The sequence below is a fragment of the Zonotrichia leucophrys genome, chromosome 2, assembly GCF_028769735.1.
Source record: "Zonotrichia leucophrys gambelii isolate GWCS_2022_RI chromosome 2, RI_Zleu_2.0, whole genome shotgun sequence".
Classification (NCBI taxonomy): domain Eukaryota; kingdom Metazoa; phylum Chordata; class Aves; order Passeriformes; family Passerellidae; genus Zonotrichia; species Zonotrichia leucophrys.
In genome coordinates this window covers 90,368,059-90,389,152 of record NC_088171.1, presented here as the reverse complement: position 1 = coordinate 90,389,152, position 21,094 = coordinate 90,368,059, and the positions used below count along the sequence as shown (strand labels likewise).

At 44.0% G+C, this 21,094-nt stretch overlaps 1 protein-coding gene across 1 annotated transcript; it reads right to left on the bottom strand.

Moving 5' to 3' along the window:
- Positions 1-15,519: 15,519 nt before the first annotated feature.
- IRX1 (iroquois homeobox 1) lies at positions 15,520-20,849 on the bottom strand. Its single transcript, XM_064703457.1, has 4 exons — positions 20,536-20,849; positions 16,908-17,922; positions 16,276-16,348; positions 15,520-15,904 (listed from the first exon to the last, which is right to left on the bottom strand). Exons 1-4 carry the CDS (start codon positions 20,797-20,799, stop codon positions 15,847-15,849), a joined length of 1,410 nt encoding a protein of 469 aa, XP_064559527.1. The 5' UTR covers positions 20,800-20,849; the 3' UTR covers positions 15,520-15,846.
- Between the last annotated feature and the right edge of the window lie 245 nt (positions 20,850-21,094).

Sequence of the window (21,094 nt, the reverse complement as noted above, 5' to 3'; positions counted from 1 at the left end):
GTGAATCATTGTACTGAACAGAAGCTAATTTTTTCCTCTCTTTTTACTCAATCCATGCATTTATATTCCCAGTTTTAAACTGGAAGCCACAGTACCATGCTTTCCACACAACACCAATATACCTACTACTTTGTCCATTGCCCCCAGAAAGCTATTAATTGACTGCAAACACAAATTTATTGCAAAATGACTGCAGCTTTATTAAGCAACAGGATTTACAGGCAATAACATAATCAATAGAACATTAATATATCACATAATTAAGCAGTTCTTACAAGCTGTGCCTGTAGCCTTAAATATATGAAACATCATTGTGACTGGTGATAGATGTTGTCCAAAAAACAATTTAAATAATTATTTCTAGAGAGGGAAAATACATATCCTTCCTCAATTGTAAGGAAAATGTCCTGTTTATCCCATATAGATCCTCATCAGTCACCTAAAAATTCTCATATATGTGTCTTCAAAAATAACAGTTATGTAAGATTGTTATGATAACACAAGTTAGAAGAGCAAGGTATGCTCCTTGGAACATACCTTGATAAACTTTTTATCAAGTTTATCATGGAACATACTGCGATAAACTTTTTTATTTGAACCCCTATAAGTACACCAGGAAGTAAGTGATGCTTCCTGTATTGTGCACATTATTTGTGAGAGTAAAGATGACAGAGTGAACAAAATGGATAAAATATTAATTCTTACACATTAGATTACTGTTAAGTGTCTTTCAGCTGCTGCAATAAATCTGGGTGTACTTATGGAGTTCTGTGAACCTAAAATAGAATTTACTATTTCCATGAACTCTGTTCATGAATGAATGACACTTGAGATGATGGAATCTGTTAAATGCTATCTCTCAAGAGCTGAAATGATCTTGAACACATGACTTTTTCAAAATTTGCACCAATAGTCTCTGGAGTTCTATGCCTTCTTTTGTCGCCAAAATTTTAATTATTCTTAGTACATGGACACATGTAAACCTAGAAAGCCATGTCTGCACTGCCCTATTGGAACATGGTTCTGTTGGCAGCCCCAAGGTCAGATTTCCCAACCAAATTCCCTTACTACTTCCATGTATTTTCAAATGTTCTCCAGCGTATGATAAGCATGTTGTTGCTTGAACAGGGAAATGTGTGGGACAGAACAATGCAAATACCCAACACATCAGGATATACCTCCCATACAACCTCAATACCAGTGTTCTGTAGTGCCTCCTGAGGTACATAAGTCTATACACTCTCACAAGACTTGTAGATTTAGAGCATGAGATCTTGATTCCATAACCCTGCTCCTCCTTTCTGCACCCAGAATGTCTCTCCTAAAAAAAAACATGGCACACATTTCTAGGTATGGCAGCCAAGCAAATGACAGTATCCTACTGCTGGGAAATCATCAAATCAGGAGAGAATCTGAACAGAATTAGTTTATTAGAGGACAGTCTGGGAAAGTCACATGTAGCAACTCTCATTTTACAGAGACCACTGAAAATTTGGACCAAGTCAACTCAATGCAGAGAGGAAAGCAGTGACACATGAAGGAAGAAAAGTTGGTGGAGCTTACAAGCCAAAGGCAGTAACTCTGATTGGAAGTAGGCTGTGTATAAGGAAGTCCATCATTAGACTGCTGTGCAGCTTCTTCTATTCTAGAAATGGAAAATGGTATAACAGATCTCCAAACTAGTAACTCAAAACATGAAGGAGAAAAGGATGTCCCTAAAGTATGCTTTAAAGGATACTTTGGGAATGTACGCCTAAAAGACAATTTCAGAGGGAAAGACAGCAAAACATCTGCCATGCACTTAAGCTTATGAGTGACCTCTTCATCCCATTTGCTTTGAAGCACCTTCCAACCTAGCAAGGCAAACTCTTTAACTTGTTTGAAATCACTGCCATGGGGTAGTGAGAACCATCCCAAAGCTATTCACTTCCTAGCACCACGCTTCCACGTGGGCAGCCTCCTCCATTATGCATCTACAAATTATTCTTCCATCACATCTGTGTGAGCACTACTCACAAGCCAGAGGTGGTTATTCTCTCACACTGTGCAGGATATAGTTCTGCTACACCTATCTGAAAAACCCATTTTGGATATATGCAGACTAACCTCCCTACTCCCAGTGAGGAGAAACAATTGTGTTTTCCTGATTCCCTAGTCAAACAAGCTTCACTTCAGAACTTTCCAAGGAAATTACTCAACATTTCTGGGAAGTAGGATGACCAAATCCTTAAGGGAGATTTACACTAGAAAATACCAGGACAGTGTTCATTCTGTATAAAAGGAGGCAGAGTAAAGTAGATCACTTTCAGACCAGACTTCACACAATTTCACCATTGCTCAGAGGGACTCTTGATTTACACACAACACACATACTTAGCTAGTTCTACCAATGCTGTCTGAACATGAGGATGAACATGGATGTAAGCCCAGAATTCCCCCTGGCAGAGAACTGTGTATTATCAAACACAACAAAAAATAACCAGATCAAAAGCAGTGTCCCAGGAGAATCTCACAATCTTATCCATTCTGGACGCTTTCTTATGAATAACTGGGCAAACAGCCCAAAGCCTGATCTGGTTAGAATTGCACATCAGGTTTTTACATTTGACAACAATTAAATATTTTTGTACTTTCAAACATGTGTTTATTCTCTGGGCTTAAGGTCCTTTGGGACTGCCCTTAGCTCTACTGCTGTTTTCTTCGTCTTCCTTTTGAGATCAGCATGCACATGCTTGTATCCCAGGAGATGGGAGCCCCTGCACATTCAGGTATGGACTAATGGTCTCTTACAGAAGACTTGGGAGTCTCCAATCTCATTCCAAGGAAAGGTTTGAAAAATATGACTGCCAAACACAAAAGATATTCCCTCTGGGATCAGGGATATGAGCTAATGTGCTGCTTCTGACTAGGAGGTGCACTGCCAGCATTTTTCTGCCGTGCTTTGAAACTAATGCAAGGAACAACTTCTGTCAGACAAAACAGTAGTATTCTTGGATCAAGACTATCAGGACACTAGCCAGGATGATGGACTGTGATGTCTGTGATGATGTCTTGGGAGCAGTATCCCATTGCTCATGGGATACTTCTTCCAAAAGTTCAGGAAAATTACATCCATATACTCTAGGCAGTGAGTTCAAGAGTATGTTTTCTGATGTAGAATAATGATGGAAGATGGTACTTACTATGGAATGATTTTTTTTTTCTTGTAGTTTTACAGGAATTTAATTTCTTTTTTCCCCCAATAGGGGAGAAAAATGTTTTCAGGTTGAAGAAGAAAGGGAGAGTAGAGTCAGGAGGACATGGAGGTTTGGTTTAGAGAACAGTCAGTCTGTTTGCTGACAGCAGCCTGCTCTTTACAAGAACCAAGGGGGACACTCCTAGCTGCTAAGAGAACAAAGACGAGAAACAAAAAGGAGACTATCATTTGAAAGGGAAGGCAAGGAAAGAGAGAAAAAAAATAAAAGTCTCAAAGCCAGGAAAAGGCCATGAGAGTAAGTGATGAAGATGGCCAATGAACATTTACACAAACGGCCATCAGCCATACCTGTTCCATTCCAGGAATAACTGACTGAAGCCAAATCCATGGTCAATGAGCTGAGAGCCATAAGTGCTTATTGTCAGGAGAAATTGCACAGATTGTGGCTCCAAAGGTAAGAACTACTCAAAAGAGATGCATGTAAAAACTCTTTAATACAGGTGATTGTACTCAAGACCCAAAACGCCTGCACTGTGGGCATGGATATTATCAAAGAGTCCTTTCCACAGAGATGTGGCAAACTTGAATTAGTCTCTCAGAGCTTGTAAGAGGCTATCAAACAAACATAGACAAGCTCAAGTACTATAAATTCAATATTGTTCTGGGTGGGAGAGGGGAAAAAAGGCAAACCCAACTACATCCTAGTGAGACCAAAAGCATGCACACACCCCTTGTGATTGAAAAGCAGTCAAACAATTTTGTTGGGGACAAGAGCACTTCTGCTATGCTTCTCTGATCCTCCATATAACTTGCATAAGTTGGTAAGGGAGGACCTAGGCAAACTTGTATTGCCTAAGAAAGCCATATGTCCGGGCATTTCAAAGAGCAAATATCTTACAAGCTCCTTCTGAGAGCATCCTCACACCCAGATAGTAGCCACACAAAATTTAGCACAAGATGAGACTTCATTAGCTTCCTGGTGGATTTACCACAGATTGCCAGCGGTATTCATATTTCCTGTGTTCACAATGTATTATCTCCTCTTACCTCTTGTTTACATGTAGTCACTTAGATTCACAGAATGGGCCTTATGGGCAAGGCCTTGGGGAGTAACTCTAACATCCACGTGCAAACACATATGCAATAATAGAAGGCTATATAATTTTTTTTTTAAGTAGTTGGTGACATGGATTGGTTTCTACTTCCTCCTCAACTCTATTGCTTTCATTTCTTGTAAAGTTAGTAAGAAGACCACAACAGAGAAAATGTAACTTGAGAATGAATTTATATGTTATTCAAATTATTCTTCTCCAAAAGGAGATGCTGAATAAAGCATCAAAATCTCCTTAAGATTCTGGAAAATAAGCCACAGGAGAGACACATGTAGTACACCTTCATATCCCCTTCCTCTCACATAATTATAATCTCATCCATGAGCACACTACTGTGTATTTTAAATTTACCAGAAGCACCATAACCACCACTGCTCTCTTGACTGCATGAAAGACAAATGGCACATTATTTTGTTCTCCTTTGTTCTTAAAAACTCCTTTTACTAAAAACATTATGGTCTGTGGTATTTATCAGTATTTGTTAATTCATATTCTCAAGCACTTTCTGAACTGCTGAAATTCAGAGCAGCAGTTAGGTTTTTTTGCTGTATCCATCCTCGTAAGTCTCTTGTTCCCTCATACAACCTAAACCATGCCTGTGTCAGGTGAACAAACTACTTTTTCCTCTCTGTCTATTTTTATCATAATTTCACTTTGCAAAACAATTTTTGTCAAGGTTTCAAAACTGAATTTCCTTTTAAAAAAAGCCCATTTTGCATATAGTTTTGCATATGAAGTTGTATTTATCCTTTTATTAAAAAGACTTCAGGAATTTGTCTGATATTTTTAGAAAATTGTTCATAAAATCCCTTGTTTATAAATTTTGCCAAAGATTTCACCATTGTTTTTCATATTAGTAAAACTGAACAAGTCCCTCAACCGATTCTTAACCATGGAAATATATGGAGTAATTTTAAAATATGTTTTTGAGTTAAACAAACAAACAAACAAAAAGCCCTTGATTTAAGGCATTTCTTACAATTGTAACACTTTCTAGGGCAAGCTGCTCAGATGACTCCAGTAAGAATAAGCATAGTCTGTAAACACCAGATTGTTTTCACCACACAACTAAGTTTGGATTTCAGTGTATAAATCCAGACATGACAGCCAGAATGTTCCCAGTGACATCACGGGAGCTGATGACTCTGTGGTGAATACATTATGAGTATGTGGATGCAGTTTAACTGCACCAGTTCTGGCTCTACCACTCACCTGCTGTCACTCTCAGTCTTTGAAACATCCCATTACACCTGAGTCTCTGTCAAGTGAAAATCCTAATTCTGAGGCTCAGGTTCCCGCTTCTGCCATAAACAAAGCATAACTTGGGGAAAGCTCTTCTCTGGCTCTGCGTCTCCATCCTCCGCTGGTCTCACAGAGGCAGTGTTTGTTCATTACATTCTCTGCAGATCTCATCTAGTGCAGTTTCACCTGTTCCAGGACAATGGCTGTCTTCAATGCTATACAGAGCCATTTTTAAAAGGAGGCCAGGTACTGCTACAGCAAAGCACAGAAAAACAATAATCACTTCCCCTGGGACCGTGAGTATGAGCTGTTTGCTCTTTGAGACCCTAAAATAAAATTTTTAAAAAGTACAGTGCATATATTTGAGCAAAATGTTACTATCATAGTGGAACCAAAGGCTGATGGATGAGAATTAAAAATAAAAATAAAAAAACCCCAAGAGTTTGTAATAGTCATCTATGCAGTTTATCTTGCCCTTTGCTCTGAAATGTCTGGTAAGAGATCCCATGAAGTGCAGTATGGTAAAACTAACACTGATCTGAACTGTTTAGATTATTTGCGTGTTTCCATTGTTGCTTCCAATTAGTGCATGGATTTTCTTGAAATCAAGCTCATCAGAGCCTGCTGTAAATTCAGTGGTCCTGGACACAGAAATGTCACTTACCCATGACTTTTTCAAGTTACTTATATAGGAGAAACATTACTACAACAGTTTTATTATTTCTACTGCTGTATCATTATCAAATAGGCAAAATCCTGAATTTGGGTCAAATTATTGTTTTCTTTATATTTTCAATTTTGCAGGATCTACCATATTAATAGATGGAGAAGTCCCCTTCACAATCACATGTGAATATCCCAAACAGCTGTTTCTAATACCACAGCTCACATATTTTGCTATTCTAAATGGGTCTTCCTTTCCTGTAATTGTTGTGAGGCAAATTGTAATATTTGATTATCAATAGTGATGTCACAAGGAAAATACAATTGTATAAGAGTGATGAGCCCAAAGTCAAAACCTAAGTATACAAGGATTGAGATGAAAGAAATCAATATAAATAATGAGAGGGCAGTGCAAAGAGGCTCTGCAGAGGTGGACTTGCTAACCCTAAACCCTTCCACCTGAATTATAACAAGTAAATCAAAGCACTCGTATATCTGGATCAAGGCACTTTGCAGCTTTGCTTCAGCGACAAGGGAATGGGCATTACCCAGAAGCTGTAGGGTGATGTTCAGAGGCAGCTAACAAACCACCAGCTCAGCTTTTCTTTTCCATAGGGCAAGCACTCTGAATGCTCCTCCTCCCCTTAACTTGCTGAAACTTGCAGTTGTGATTCACAACCTGACCAACACTGATAGATAACAAACCACTGACCTTGAGGGCGGCTTTGTATGTCAGCCTTCTTATTGCGTTGAGTCACCGCACTCCTCGTGTGTGTTATTTTAAGTAGCACATTTATCAGCCAGTACCAAATAGAATACGTGGCCATGTGTATTTTATTAGTGGGTTTTGAGTATTAAAAAAAGAAAAATTGGAAAAAAATAACCACTTTATTTAAAAACAAAAAAAGTCTTGAAGGCCCTAACACACTTTAAAAATCACTTGTTTTCAGTTACAACATAAGGAATCTATATGGATGATAATATGTTTGCATTTGTAGCTTTTCCAGACATTTTTTCCCCAGCACACCGCAGTATAGCAATGTCAGAAATATACCATTCCACATAACAGGACACATCTGTGGTGAATCTGCACAGAAGCAATTAATTTCCTTGTGGTATTTTTACACTGGGTTCTTAATGCAATTCCCCACTATACAAACAAAAAGCTCCAGACAGCTCCTGCTGCCTGATAAAAAAAAAAAAAAATCAGATTGAGAAGGGCTGTTTGGCCTAGGACTGCTACAGGCAATGACTTGTAATGAGGCATCCCAACACTAATTATGAAGCTTATTAAAGAGAATTGTTTAAGTTGTACTAGAGTGCATGCTATAATCACGTTAAGGGAGATATGCATACTGAATTGGGGTTCTCCAGTTTTTTTTCCTCAGAGAAGTGGACCCACTACTTAATGAAGCCAATTTGGGTCTCCATTTACAGCAGCAATATCATTGTTCTTGGCAGACTGGTCAAGATGAATTTGATGGAGAGGCAGGTGAGAACCCCAGCAGCTTGGTGATAATTCACACATCATAGCCTTCACAACTAACTAACATCTGCAGCAGAGTGGGCCAAGAAACTGTCAAAAACAAATACTTTCAATCCAGGATTTTATTATTAAACTTCTCCCAATTGTTCAGTAAGGTTGAAAAAGCAATATTTCAGTGTACTGTTTCAAGAAAGGAAAAAAAAAAGATTAATAAAGATGTTAGGAGGCTGAACTGCTGTGAGATTTGTTTAATTATTCCCCACAGTACTGCCCCAGCAATCTGCTGACATTTAGCCCCGACCTTGCAAATCCTCAGTAAATATTAATATATCAACTCAAACAGGGACCGTTGTTTTATTGGTTCACGGAGCTCAGAGAGATTCGCCACAGCAGTGAAAAATAATGTGCAGAACTGAGGAAGAACGGCTCCTTTGATATCACCTTCTGCTGCACACATGTGCTGGGAGCATCAACAAAATGGAAATTCTGTTACTTTGCCACAGCTGTAGAGTGACACTTCAGATGCCTTTGCTTCCCTTTGTACAGCCTGCTGGAATAATCCCAAAACCACAGTGGCAAGAGATTAGAAAACACACACACGCACGCGCGCGCACATACACACACACACACACACACACGGCGGAAGAGAGAGAGAGAGATCACATTTTATTATCTGACACAGTGGATATTTTAATAATGGTAGGCTCCCACCTTAAAACCTAATAAGCTTTGCCAAGAACAATGAACGTGCTAAAAAGAGCCAAGGAGAGCTGAGTGCAATCTACTGGAATCTGTTTACTATGATGACTTTGCCTCCGTGAGTGCCACATAAACTTCTTTTTTCTCCAAACAGTTGCCCCCACTGACTGCTTCCTAATGTATTTTATGTGCCTACAGTCCTCACAAATCCTAACAAAGCACCCCAAGTTTATTTTTCTCCTTTTTATTTGCTTGCCTCAAATGTAAATGTACATTATTAAAATATCTTCTCATAACTATACCTCCATTACTAATAGACGACTGTTTGATGTGGGTCAATACTGCTTCCAAAATTCTTGGGTTTAGGGGAAAGGGCTGCTGTGCAACATTTGGCATTCAGATGTATTGAGCTGCAGAGTTAATGCGTGATTAATTTTATTCATAAAAATGTTAATCACTTCATTGTGAGATCTCTTTAACATTCTGTGCACCGAACACCTTTTAACTTCTTTTTCACACAAGCTCACAAATGTATTTAATATTTTCAAACATTCTGTTATTACCAATAACACTGGTAATTAAACATATATTTAAAATGCAATAAAGAGCTGGCAAGTAACGGCACGACACCAAACACAAATGGAAGCTCGTTGCCCACTGCCTCCCCCTTGGCAGCAACTGACCAGTTCCTTTAATGTGCACTTGTTTGCAGAGTCCCAGAGGCATTTTTTCCCCTCAAGCCTACTCCAACCCTCATTGACACGGCCGAATACCATGAAAATAATACAGCCATGTAGTAAGCTACAGATGGTTCTAAAAATACTTCTGTTTTCAGGAAGGGGAGGATCACGGTGTTAGGCACATCATGGCAGGTTGGGGGCTCTGAGGGGGTTGTTTTGGGTTGGGGTGGGGCTGGGGTTTATTTGAGAAAAGCACTCAAGCCCCATCCGAGAATGGTGTCAGGCACTGGTGGGTGTGCCGGCTGCACTCACTGACTTCTTGTTTCCAGCTGGGCAAGGCTATTGTGAGTGTATTCAGCCAATGCACTCATGAAACTGGATAAATGGATTAGTGGATCAGAGACACCATCGGCATCTTCAAAAGGAAAACAGCAGCCTGCAAAAAGACTGACATTTGTGTACTGGGGCAGAGGGTGTGTGAATGCTCTGCCTCCTCCAAAGGGACAAGACAGTGATAAACTTTCCACACTGACCACCTCACTTTGTGCTACAATTGACCAACAAAATAAATGGATTGCTTCATTGTTTTTGAACCGTAGGCAGCACAGGGAAAGCGCTCCTTGTGCAGCAACAAAGGACAATGTATTGTGTGGGGCCAACAGCTCAAAATAAAACCTTTAATTATCTACGGGTCAGCCATAAATCTGGAATAAAAATAAATGTTACTTTTTAAACTCGCCTTTAATTCTGCACAGAGTTTACGCCGGCGCTTTCTATTCTCTCAGGAAAGGCACTACCAGGACTTGGTGTGCACCCCACATTTGCATTTTTGCATCAGCTTGACTCCCAAGGAATGTGTTAGGAAACAAGTTCGGCTATTAGATATGAGGGATGCCTATAATGCTATTTAAAGTAAGCAGAAAAAGATAAAAGATATATTTTTTTCACTTTTTTTTTAAAACATCTATGCATATATTCTCTTCACATACCCATAAAAAAGAAGCCAAAACTAATATTAATAGTGGTGACGGGACTCAAGTAAATTAATTCCTTACAGAAGTACATTGTTTAGTTTTAAGAGCTCATATTTTCGAAGTCTTAAATTTTGAATACCTATTTCTATGGGGTTTTCAGTCTCCTGGTACCCAGCGATTCCTGTCCACATGGCTGGTTTTACGGGCAAGCTATGAATGGCACTGCATGGGGGCACCGCACAATGGGGAACACCAACCTCGCCAGGAGCCGTTTCTGTAACTTTTCACTGGAAAACACGCCACGCAGCCCATGTTTATTGCATGTTCCAGCATTTTACTTGATTTGTTGTTCCCAGGTAAGTTTTACTGCTGAAACCCAGCAACTTGTAGCCTGGAATCAGGCGCCACGTCACTCCTCAGCACAGCCCTCACAGAGCCAGTGGTGGGCTCAGGCCCTGCTAGCCGTCGCCATGGCCCTTCCTGGCATAGGGGGACCTGAGCATGGCACAGCTCCACAGGGCTGCCACCCACTTCCCACAGGCCAGAGGGGACCTCCTGCAGGTTTTTCAGCCGTGGTTTCCTGATCTGTGGCGGGCAGCTGGGTTTTGGGACCAGCGGGTGGCTCCCCTCCATCCACCTGGATGCACCAAGGTCACCAAGATGGCAGGAGAGCCTCACCCCGGGATTGGGGCAGCGATTCTGGGATGGAGGGCATATGCTGAAGCCCATGTTCAATGCTCTCTTCCACAGGGCGCTTACAACTCACTGGCCCTTTCCCTGCGCTGCTTGTGTGCCTCTGTCAGCCCTGGCCATTCTTCACATCTCACCTTTTAAGGACATTGGGGAATTTAAAAAATATAAAAACAAACCAAGCAAACAAGCAAAAAAAATAAATATACCGCCATAGCATCTCCAGGTGATGGAGACTTTACCGCCCTCCCTCCCCAGACACAGCGCGGTCGCTCCGCCTCAGGGCGCACCATGGGGCAGCCTGAGCAGCATTCCCTGCCCAGGGTGCCCATCCCTGGGGCTGGCACCGGCACTCCGCCTTTCCTCCGGGCCAGGCGGCCCTGCCTGACGGGCTGACGGGCAAGGGGCCGAGGCAGGGCCCGCAGCCGCTTCCCGGGGCCGGCCGGGCGGGGAAGCCGCGTCAGCGAGTCCCGCCGGGCAGAACGAATGCCGGGCCCGCATTGTCCCCCGCCAGCCGCCGGGGGGTTTCGATACGAGCCTGTTTAACAGGGGGCCGATGGCCGACCGAGGCGCGGAGCCACCGCTGCTGACGGCCCCCGCCTCCCCGCCCCCGCCGCTCCGCGCTCTTTGTAATAGTCTCATCTACAAGGACGATTGAAACTTTATAGTGCATGATTCATAGAGCGGGGCTGGCGCTCCGAGCCGCGGCGTATATTACATTAATCTGTGTCAGGCCACTAAAACAGAGATATGAATATGAATTCTCCATATTGCAGGAGAGATAAATGTGCTTGTGAATAATTGATCGGCGCCCATGGAAAAAAAAAAAAAAAAAAGTTAGAAAAAAGAAAAAAAAGAAAATACAACGGGCTGGGGAAAACATGGGCATACCATGAAAGTTAGCCGGAGATGGAACTGGTAAGCCCCGCGATCAGCAGGGCTGGTGCGGGGCTGCCGGGGGCGGGGGCAGCCTGCAGCCTCAGCCCGCACCGCACCCCCGCCCCGGCTCCGCCGGTCGCTGCTGCCGGCGGCGGCTCCGGGGCCGCTCCGGTTTCCGAGCGCATCAAAAACTCAACCAAAGCAACAAGGAGGGATGACAGGAGCCGGGAACGATTACAATCATAGGAACGAGCCAGTTTGAGTACACACACTCTACTAATTTTCCTCTTCCCTTTCGCTGGGCTTTTTTTTTTTTTTTTTACCTTGTTAAAAATAGACCTTTTTTTCAGAATAAAATGAACAACAACAACAAAAAAAAGGAATAAAAAAATGAGGCATGCATACCAATCAACGTGTTTCATAACTACGTCTCTGTGACAAAGCCAAATCCCCGTAAATCTGCCGTTTGCTTTTAATCTGTTCTGGCAACAGCGAATTTCTGAGTTTGCTCAACTCGAGATTATATCAACTTTTCAGTATTCTTTCTTCACAGATTTCTGCCATTCTTCTGTAACTGATAAGTAAATAATAACAAAAACAAGACTTTTTTACTGGGGGAGAATAGAGGATTATGCAAACGTATAAAAAAGGTGTTTTCTGGCAGCCTTTTAAGTAGCACGAAAATGTACCTTGGTTCTCGGTCGTCGTGCTAAAAGAAGTATATTACTCCTTGTAGTTCCCATTCTATTCAATGTAAATTTTCTTATTGACTTTATTTATCAGGTTAGGGTAGCATCATCATTAAAAAAAAAAAAAAAGGTAGGAGGCTAATACTTTCCAATTTACTCTTATCAGCTCGAAGCATTCCTAATTACGGCAAATCGTTTAGCTTAAGCTTCTTTATTATTCTCCCTGCACTCTGGTATTTTCTGGTATACATCTGCTGGGGTGGATGTCAATGAAAATATGACAAAAAAAAGTACAAATTATTTTCCTGCCAGGGTGACGTAAACGATCATTCCTAGCACGGTTCACGTGACAAGCGAAACCTCGGGATTGGGAGACTCCCGCTCCTTCCCAACACCGGCGGCGGGGAGCGGTGTGGGGGCGTCCCGCCGGGCCCGGGCCCCGCACCGCTCCCGGGCAGCCTCCGAGGGCTCCGTGCCGCAGCAATGACACCCGTACACCTTTCCTCTCTGCCTGAAACTTCCTGCAGGAGAAATGGCCACCTCACTGTGGCTTTCCGGGGAGGCAAAGGCGATCACCCTGCTCCCCCAGGTGCCGAATAGGCTGAGGCAGAGGCCCTCGGGGGGTGCTGGGCACCGAGGCGCGCAGCCACGCCGCAGCTTTTCTGACTTAAACAGCACGGCGTTTCTCAGCTGGCCTCAGAAGTTCTCGATTTTCCCTTTTTTAAAGGGAAGTTTTTGCGCTACTGTCCAAAAACTGGCGCAAGCCGGCTCTGTCCGAGCAGACAGCCCGCAGCCCTGGGCGCGCTCCTCCAGCAGCGGCATGCGGCTCCCAGGCCGCCCCCCTGGAGACAGGAGCCCGGTGCTTCATCCCTCTCATCCCCGGCAAACGCTCCGGGAGCCGTGGGGAAAGGCGGAACGGTGCTGACCCCGTGGGGCTTCCTTCATCGTCCCCCACTCCCGATAACACCCTCAGCTGGTTGGGGAGGGAAGCGTCAAAACTGTTAGCGTTACTGCTGGGGGGGAAGAGGTGGGAAATTCAAATAAGCAGATGAGGGGGAAAAAAAAATCTATTTCTGCAACAGAGTCAGCTCTAGAGATGCTGAGGCTTCCAAAGGAGGAAAACTGCCAACCAGATAACTACTGGGAATTATCGCTCCCGGGAGGATAATCAGAAGTGTAAGCGCACTCCGGAGGGTGCAGCCGCCTTTCCGGCCGAGTTCAGGGCGGGCAGCCCCCGGCTCTCCGCCCCGGCCCAGCCGAGCCGCGGGCCGGCGCCGCCCGCCGCCCACAGAGGGCGCTGCGAGCCTGCCCAAAGCGCGGCCCGCGGCTCCGCTCGGAACTGCTCGGGACCGCTCGGGTCGGCTCGGGACCGCTCGGATCCACTCGGGACCGCTCGGCCCCCGGCGCTCGGGAGCGAGCGTCCGCCGTGAGGCGGACAGGCGAGAGGCGCCCTTGCTGCTCCGCTCCCTGCCGGGGCTCCGGTGCTGCGCAGGAATCCCCGCTCCGCTCCCCCAGGACAGTTCGGCAGCGCCGCGCTCGCTCCGCCTCGCTGAGCGTCCCGGCGCTCCTGGAAGGTGCCGTCTCCCCCTTGGAGGAGCGGAACCGGTCCCTGAGAGCAGCAGCGGCGGCACCCCGGACGGCCGGGCTGCTCGAGGGCGGCCGCATTTCCCGAGAGGAATTTGGGAACCGGGGCAGCCGGTGCGGGACTGGGGCGATTTCATCTGGATGGATATGAAAGAGACAGCAATTGCATCGGGTTTACACCAGCACTGACCTGACGCACCTTTAAGCTCTACAGGCTTGAAGACTTTTTTCTTTCTTTCATTTTTAAATACGTCTACCCTCTCCCCGAAGGCTAAATTACTCTAGTTTGGTAAAAAGTGCAACGTTCTCTTTTGTTGGAACAATTTCCAAAGAGAGACTCTCTGTCATTTGAGAAAAGGGGAAAAAAAATACACCGAAACAACTAAGAGCCAAAATACAAACTAATTTATGGTATGCTAGGAACTGCAGGATGTCAAAATGAGTCTCTTTCCAGAGGCTCTCCTTCAGCTATTCCACACAAAATCTGGTTTGCCTGACCTGTTTCTCTGCTCCATCAGAAAAACGCAAAATGTAGGAGCCCCCCATCGCCTCCACCGCTTTGCCAACAGATCTCTAAGCCATAGTTTACGGAGTCTGCTCTTTGATTGATGTTATCTTGCAGCTAAATCAAGATCAATATTCTGATCTCTGACGAGAATTTTATTAATATTTTATTTGAAAATCTCATCTTGTTTCCGACAAGTCCTGGTTTGAGGTTGGTTTAGTTTGGATAGGGCGTCACCGCATTATTTCTTAATGACTTTCCCAGCTGCTTCTTTCCATTTTCCACCATCAACAACCATCTGGTATCTTATTAGCACCTCAATGCTCATTTAGTGTTCTCATTTAGGAGGAAAAAAAAGAGAAATAAACACTCAAAATATTACACATTTCAACGGACTGTCTTTTTAAGATTAATGCCTTTATAAAACGATAGCTCCTGTCTCTCAGTCTATTTTCAACCAGCAGATCGGAATTGCAAAACTTTCTTCTAAGATTTCTAAGATGTGCAAGAGCTGCCTTTTTTTTCTTCTTCTTCTTTTTTTTCTACTAAGATTGTAGTTAATCTCATAGGAAAATATCTTTCACCATTATATTTCCTCTGTGTTTATTCAAAGTGCATATCACTACAAATAATTCTTTTTCCTAAACTATGATTTTTTTTTTTTTATCTTGGGTGAGATTATATACCAAAGAAATAAAGCTCTTGATCCAATTTAGCAGCCAGTTTGGACAGCAAAGTTTTACACTAGGGAACTGTGAGAAAACTTTCCCTTTCAGTTTTAAGAAAGTATTTTGTAGCGTAAGTGGAAGTCAGGTCCATTCATGTCTGGAAAATGGATACTATAGAACACATCTGAATCATCACAAATGAAAAAAATAGCTTTAATATTACTAAGGACATCTTCACTCAACTTTGTAAATTTGCATGTATAAAAAAGGAAGCTCACAGCTTGGTTTTGGCAAAATAGCTTGGATTTGCTACTTGAAGTTTCAGTTACCCAAAGGAGGAGACTTGACTTTTTAAAAAAACTAATTATAAATGTTTGAATAGATTTGTAATATATGTATAAGATCTCTAGCAACAGAATACATACCTGAAGAGAGCTCATAATTTCATTTAGTTTATTAGACAAAAATATATGATTTAGACAAGTTTTGCTGACGTGTTATTTACAATCTGAAATCACTCTATATACAGAAAAAAGAAAACCACAAACACATGGGAAACATTTACCAAACAAATAATCCAAGAATGGTTAGAATAACACGATCTGAAATGGTACAATGAGGAAGGGGATCCATCTACAGATTTGTGTAATGCTTTTATGGATTTGCACCACCTTATTGCAAAAAGAGATTGATGGGAGTCGTTTATACCGTTTCCTTTTTTTTCACTCTCTCTGTCCTTAATACCAGTCTCTGTAATATTTTTTCACCAAATCATTTAATCAAGCAGAAGGGAGAGCTGTTAAAATTCTCGGCGTTCCCTCTTGCTGAGCCAAAGAGCTGCAGGGGAGGGGAAGGGAGAAGGAAAAAAAAAAGTAACAATCTTTCAGAAAAAAAGTATCTTTTTTTTTTCAATTGTGCATCTACTTCTATAGCATCTGAGTAATAAATAATCGCACAAAAATCGTTATCTGTAGTGTAATTAATGCAAGATCTTTGAGATCTGTTAGGTTTTAGAAAAGTTACAGTCTGGCTATGTACAATTGCAATTTAGTCTAAGTTTGAAAAGATTGGGGCAACTCCTGTGCTGTTCCCATTGTCGGTATGTATTATTATGATGATGATTAGGTGCTATAATTAGTCTTTATTATTCAAACACTCTGTTTCACATAAGTAACATTCCTACAGTGAAAACAAACAAACAAACTCACTTGTCACGGACAGGCTGGAAGGGCGATTTTAGCGGCTGGGGTGGGGAGTCAGTTCTTGGTACATTTTCTCTTTCTAGAAGGAGACAAAAAAAAAAAGAAAAGAAACAAAACAAAACAAAAAAAGAAAAAAAAAAAGCCAAAAAAAACAGGAGAGCCATTTTAGAATAACAGCAGTAAGAACCTGGACACTGCAGAGAACACACTCCCCTCTCACCCTCCTGTTCAGATGTGAACAGATACATGTGTATGTGTGTATGGCGCTATACCCTACTTTCAGTATTTAAGTAGTCTGCAGGCTCTTCTTGACACACTTCTTACTGTTATTGAAGTTATTGGGAGATGAGGGTCATGGAAGAGGGAAGGAAACCTCAAACTTATACATTTCACTGCACTCTTCCTGAATTTTCATCTTACTTGATGGGCATATAGGGTGAGAATGTAATAGGCCACGTGAAATGTGCTTAATGTATGTGACCAACACGCTGGGTGGGGGGCCGGAAATCAAGGCTAGAGTAAACTGTAGCTCCATTAAAAGCAATCAGTTACACCAGCGTGACACCATTCCTCAAGGAGAAGTTCACGTGCACGTCTTGGGGGTGGAGGGAGAGGTGAAAGCCTGATACATTAATTACCTATGTGTTTGGGACTGGTCCTCTCTGAAGGTTTGTCGCTGCTTAGCGCTCCCAGGGTTGCTGTTAAAACAGAAGATTGTTGCTGGGCCTGGAGGTGGTGATTGTGATGAGCAGCATGGTGGTGATTTACTCCCAAAAAGGACCTCACATTTAGAAGGGAACTCTGAGTGAGGAAAGCCCCATTTGTCCAGTTGTGAAATTTGCCAATCTGGCATGTGTAGAGTCCATGGCTAGGGAGAAAAGCGGGGTGCTGAATCTGAGGAGAAGTGTGGTTAACCTGGGGAGGAGGGGGCGGAGGAGGAGAAGATTTCAGGGCACCATCAGGACTCGTTGCTGTCTCTGCCAAAGACCAAATCTTGGGTTTGCTGTGAGATGGCATCTGTAAATTGTTCGGTCCCCCAGGACTGATGATTCTCGTGCTATTGTCAGAGGCCTCCTTCACCATGGCCAGCGTGTCTTTGGGTTTCAGCCCTTCAGACCCTGACAGTGCCAAATCCTTCTCCTTTTCCAAGTGCTCCTCTTCGCTGCTTTGTCTCAGGAGCTCAGGCTTCTCCTCCTCTTCCTCATTGCTCTGCTCCCCATCATTCTCATCAATTTTATCTATATCTATGCTCTCCAGGTCAATTTCCTCATCATCTTCATTCTTCTCGGGGTCCCCCTCATTGTCACTCCCAAAGAGATTTGCATCTTCTTGGTCCTTACTCCTGGAGCCCCAGGTCACCTTGTTCTCCTTCTTGAGCCGCCGGCGGGCGTTGGCGAACCAGGTGGAGACCTGGGTGAGGGTCATCTTGGTGATGATGGCCAGCATGATCTTCTCGCCCTTGGTGGGGTAGGGGTTCTTGCGGTGCTCGTTGAGCCAGGCCTTCAGCGTGCTGGTGCTCTCCCGGGTGGCATTTTTGGGCCGCCCCGGGTCCCCGTATTGGAATTGTCCGTAGGGATAATAGGCGGGGGCAGTGTGGGCAGCAAAGGTAGCAGGGTGGACACCCGGATTATCTTTCAGCTCGTACTGGGAGCCCTGCAACACATTCAGACAAGCGGAGAGGAAAAAGCACATCAATTATCTCGTTAGCGTCTCTAACAGACCTGAATAGGCTACTCCGGGAGCCGGAATACGCCTTTCAGCGGTGCAAAGGGTCTTCACAGCCGAATTCGGCCCTGCCCGTTCCAGGCTCTTCACATTTAGGTCACACAGAGAGGTGTTCCCAAATCATTCCCCCTTCTTGCAGGGAAAGGAAAAAGAGGTGCTAAGCGGGGCTCTGACAGACATTATGAGTATTTTCTCCTCAAACCAAACCAAACCAGACCAAACGATGGAAACACAGCAACTTTGCCTTCACCTCAGCAAGAAAATTTACTGTGCCCTTGAAATTATCAGGCACATAGAACAGATACTACACCGCAGTTACCAACTAATGCCCGCGCACAGCGCCGCATTTATCTGCAAAGTATCCAGGAGGATGTTAGAAATGCATGCAGACCATTCTTTATTTTTGCTCCTAATGAGATGAGGCTGGGGGGAATGAATGCACAACTTCAGTACGAAGGGACTTATAATGTGAAAGACTTTGCACACACATGCCAACAGCTCCATCCCCGCTCCTCAAATCATACACCAAGATTCTGGAGTAAAACATTAACTTCTAACTCTTAGAACAGGCTTTAAACTCGGGAATGAAAACTGATCCATGCATTGTAGAATATGGATACGTAGACACTTTATCTCATAAGTTTTACTTTGATCCTGCCAGAGCAAACACAAGTTGTTTACAAGCGTTTAGAGACGGTGATTTATTTGCAATCAATATTCTTTTTATCATCAGTAGTAAAACACAGCAAGTCAAATTATCCCATCAGGTGTTTTGGTAAATAACATTTTATCTTTCTAGCAACCTCATTAGGCCTCATTATTACCACAAATTGTTCAGATATTAACCTAATATTTTAGTTCTTAATTTGCAAATGTTCAAAAATTTAGAATTTATTTCAAAATATCACCATCGTGGTTAATCACTGCAATAAAATACCAGGATACTTTACGAGTAGGAACGGGAACTGTTCCAAAATAGCTAACATTTCAAGCAGTTTTCTTTCTTTATTTCATCTATTATGATCTTGCCTCTTTTTTTGTTTTGTTTTTGTTTTTTTGCCTAGTCCAGGAATACATTCTTCATACTACTATGTCATAATTTATGTCAGCCTTAGAAATCGACCTCTTCAATAATGTTTGTGAAGAAACTAATTAAACTTTGTCAAACAGTTAAGAAGGATCGTGTATTTTAATTTCAGAGACACCGCTTATACACAAAGAGTAGCCCGATGTAATTTTTGTAATGTGTTACAGAGTAGGCTTTCTGCACTCCCTTTATTCTGCTGTCTTCTGTTATTGTTGCTGAAATGATATTTTTTGTGTAAACTCTGTTGGGAATTCTTTTGAAGAAGCCACTTGTGAATCACTCATTTCTTCTGTCTCAACTTTTACTGCATTTCCAAAATCAAGGTTAAAAAAGGAGTAGGAAATGCATGCTGTTTAAAGTGACTTTACAGGAAATGTTTGCAGTAGAAAAATTATCTGTTTTCAGATGCTGTCCCTTGTTCAACACCGTATTTTCCTATTTGACTATATATATTTATTAAGAACCCTAACAAGTTATGCATTGCGTGCATTCAGTTATAAATATTCACACTTTTTCTGTGTCGGGGGAGAGAAAAGAGGGACATTTGGAAAATTAAGTGGAACCTATGCGTAGCGCCGCCGACAATTTTGGTGATACCAGCAACGAAAATGTTTCAATGACACCAGATATAAAACCAGTTAGTTTAAAAAAAAATATTTCACTTTCTAACTATTACGTTTTAAAGAAAATGTCAATTTAATCCCGAAGACAGTCCGGGTGGCGACAATTTCTCTTAGAATTAACGCCGACATGCGTTCCTGCCTCGATGCCTATAATGGGATGTAGATGCCCTCTTTCGCTTCATGCAAATCCCATCTATGATACCCGCCATAATCAGAGTATGAAAAGTTCAAGGAACGGAACGGGACATTTTCAAGGCTTAAGGAAAATGCCTTGAAATAAACGGGAGCCCCAGGTACCGACACTTTGGCCTTTCGGACGGAACCTGTTTATTGCTCAGCGGCAAAGAAAAGTACCAAGCGGAAAGAGGAGCGCTCTGGACAGCCCAGTGAAAGAGTAGGACCGACAATAACACCCGTCAACAACACCAATAACAACAAAGAAAGAAAAGAAAACAAAAAATAGCCGAGTTGCTAGGGAAAGCCGACAATACGGAGACAGGAGCCCTGCTTAGCGGTTCCACCGCCAAGAAAAACTCGGAGGAGTTTTGCCCGGCTCGAAAGACGAGGAGGATGGGGGGCTTCGCGTACAGACGGAGCCCGCGACCCCGATCCCCTCTCTCTCCGCAGACCCGACGAGAGCCGCGCTTTCCTCTGCACGGCGGACCCCGCGCCGGGCATGAGCCGCCGCCGCAGCCGCCCCCCGCGCTGGGCTCCGTAGCCTCGCCCGCCCCCGGCTCCCCCGGCTCCCCCGGCTCCCCCGGCTCCCCCGGCCTCCGCGGCCGCGCTCGGCGGGCCCGGGCAGGCGCGGGGGGCAGCGCGGTGCTCACTCACCATTTGGGAGAAGAGGCCGAGGTCGGCGGTGTAGGGCAGGAAGGCGCTGTAGTTGGGGGCGCTGTAGGGGCTGGCGTACATGCCCAGCACCGAGGTGACAGCGGCCGAGCCGCTGCCCAGCTCGGCGCCCGCGGGCCGGCCCGAGGCGGCAGCGGCGGCGGCGGCGGCTGCGGCGGCGGCGGCCAGCACCCCGGGCCGGTCGCTCCCGTACACCGCCTGGCTGGCGCTGAGATACTGCGGGTAGCCCAGCTGGGGGAAGGACATCTCCGGGGCGCGGGCACAGAGGCGGCGGCAGCAGCACTGGCGGCAGCAGCAGAAGCGGCAGAGATATAAAAAAAAAAAGAGGAGGGGGGAAGGGGGGGGGAAGGAATTATACCAAAAAAAAAAAAAAAAAAAGAAAGGGAGAAAGGGGGAGGAGGGAGCCTGCTGAAGAGCCGGGGAGGGGAGCGGAACAAACCCGGGCTTCTCTGGATCTCTCTCTCTCTCTCTCTTTCTTTTTTCCTCCCCCCCCGCTCTTTACTGGAGTCAGGCAGGGCGAGAGAAAAGAAATCGAGCCGAT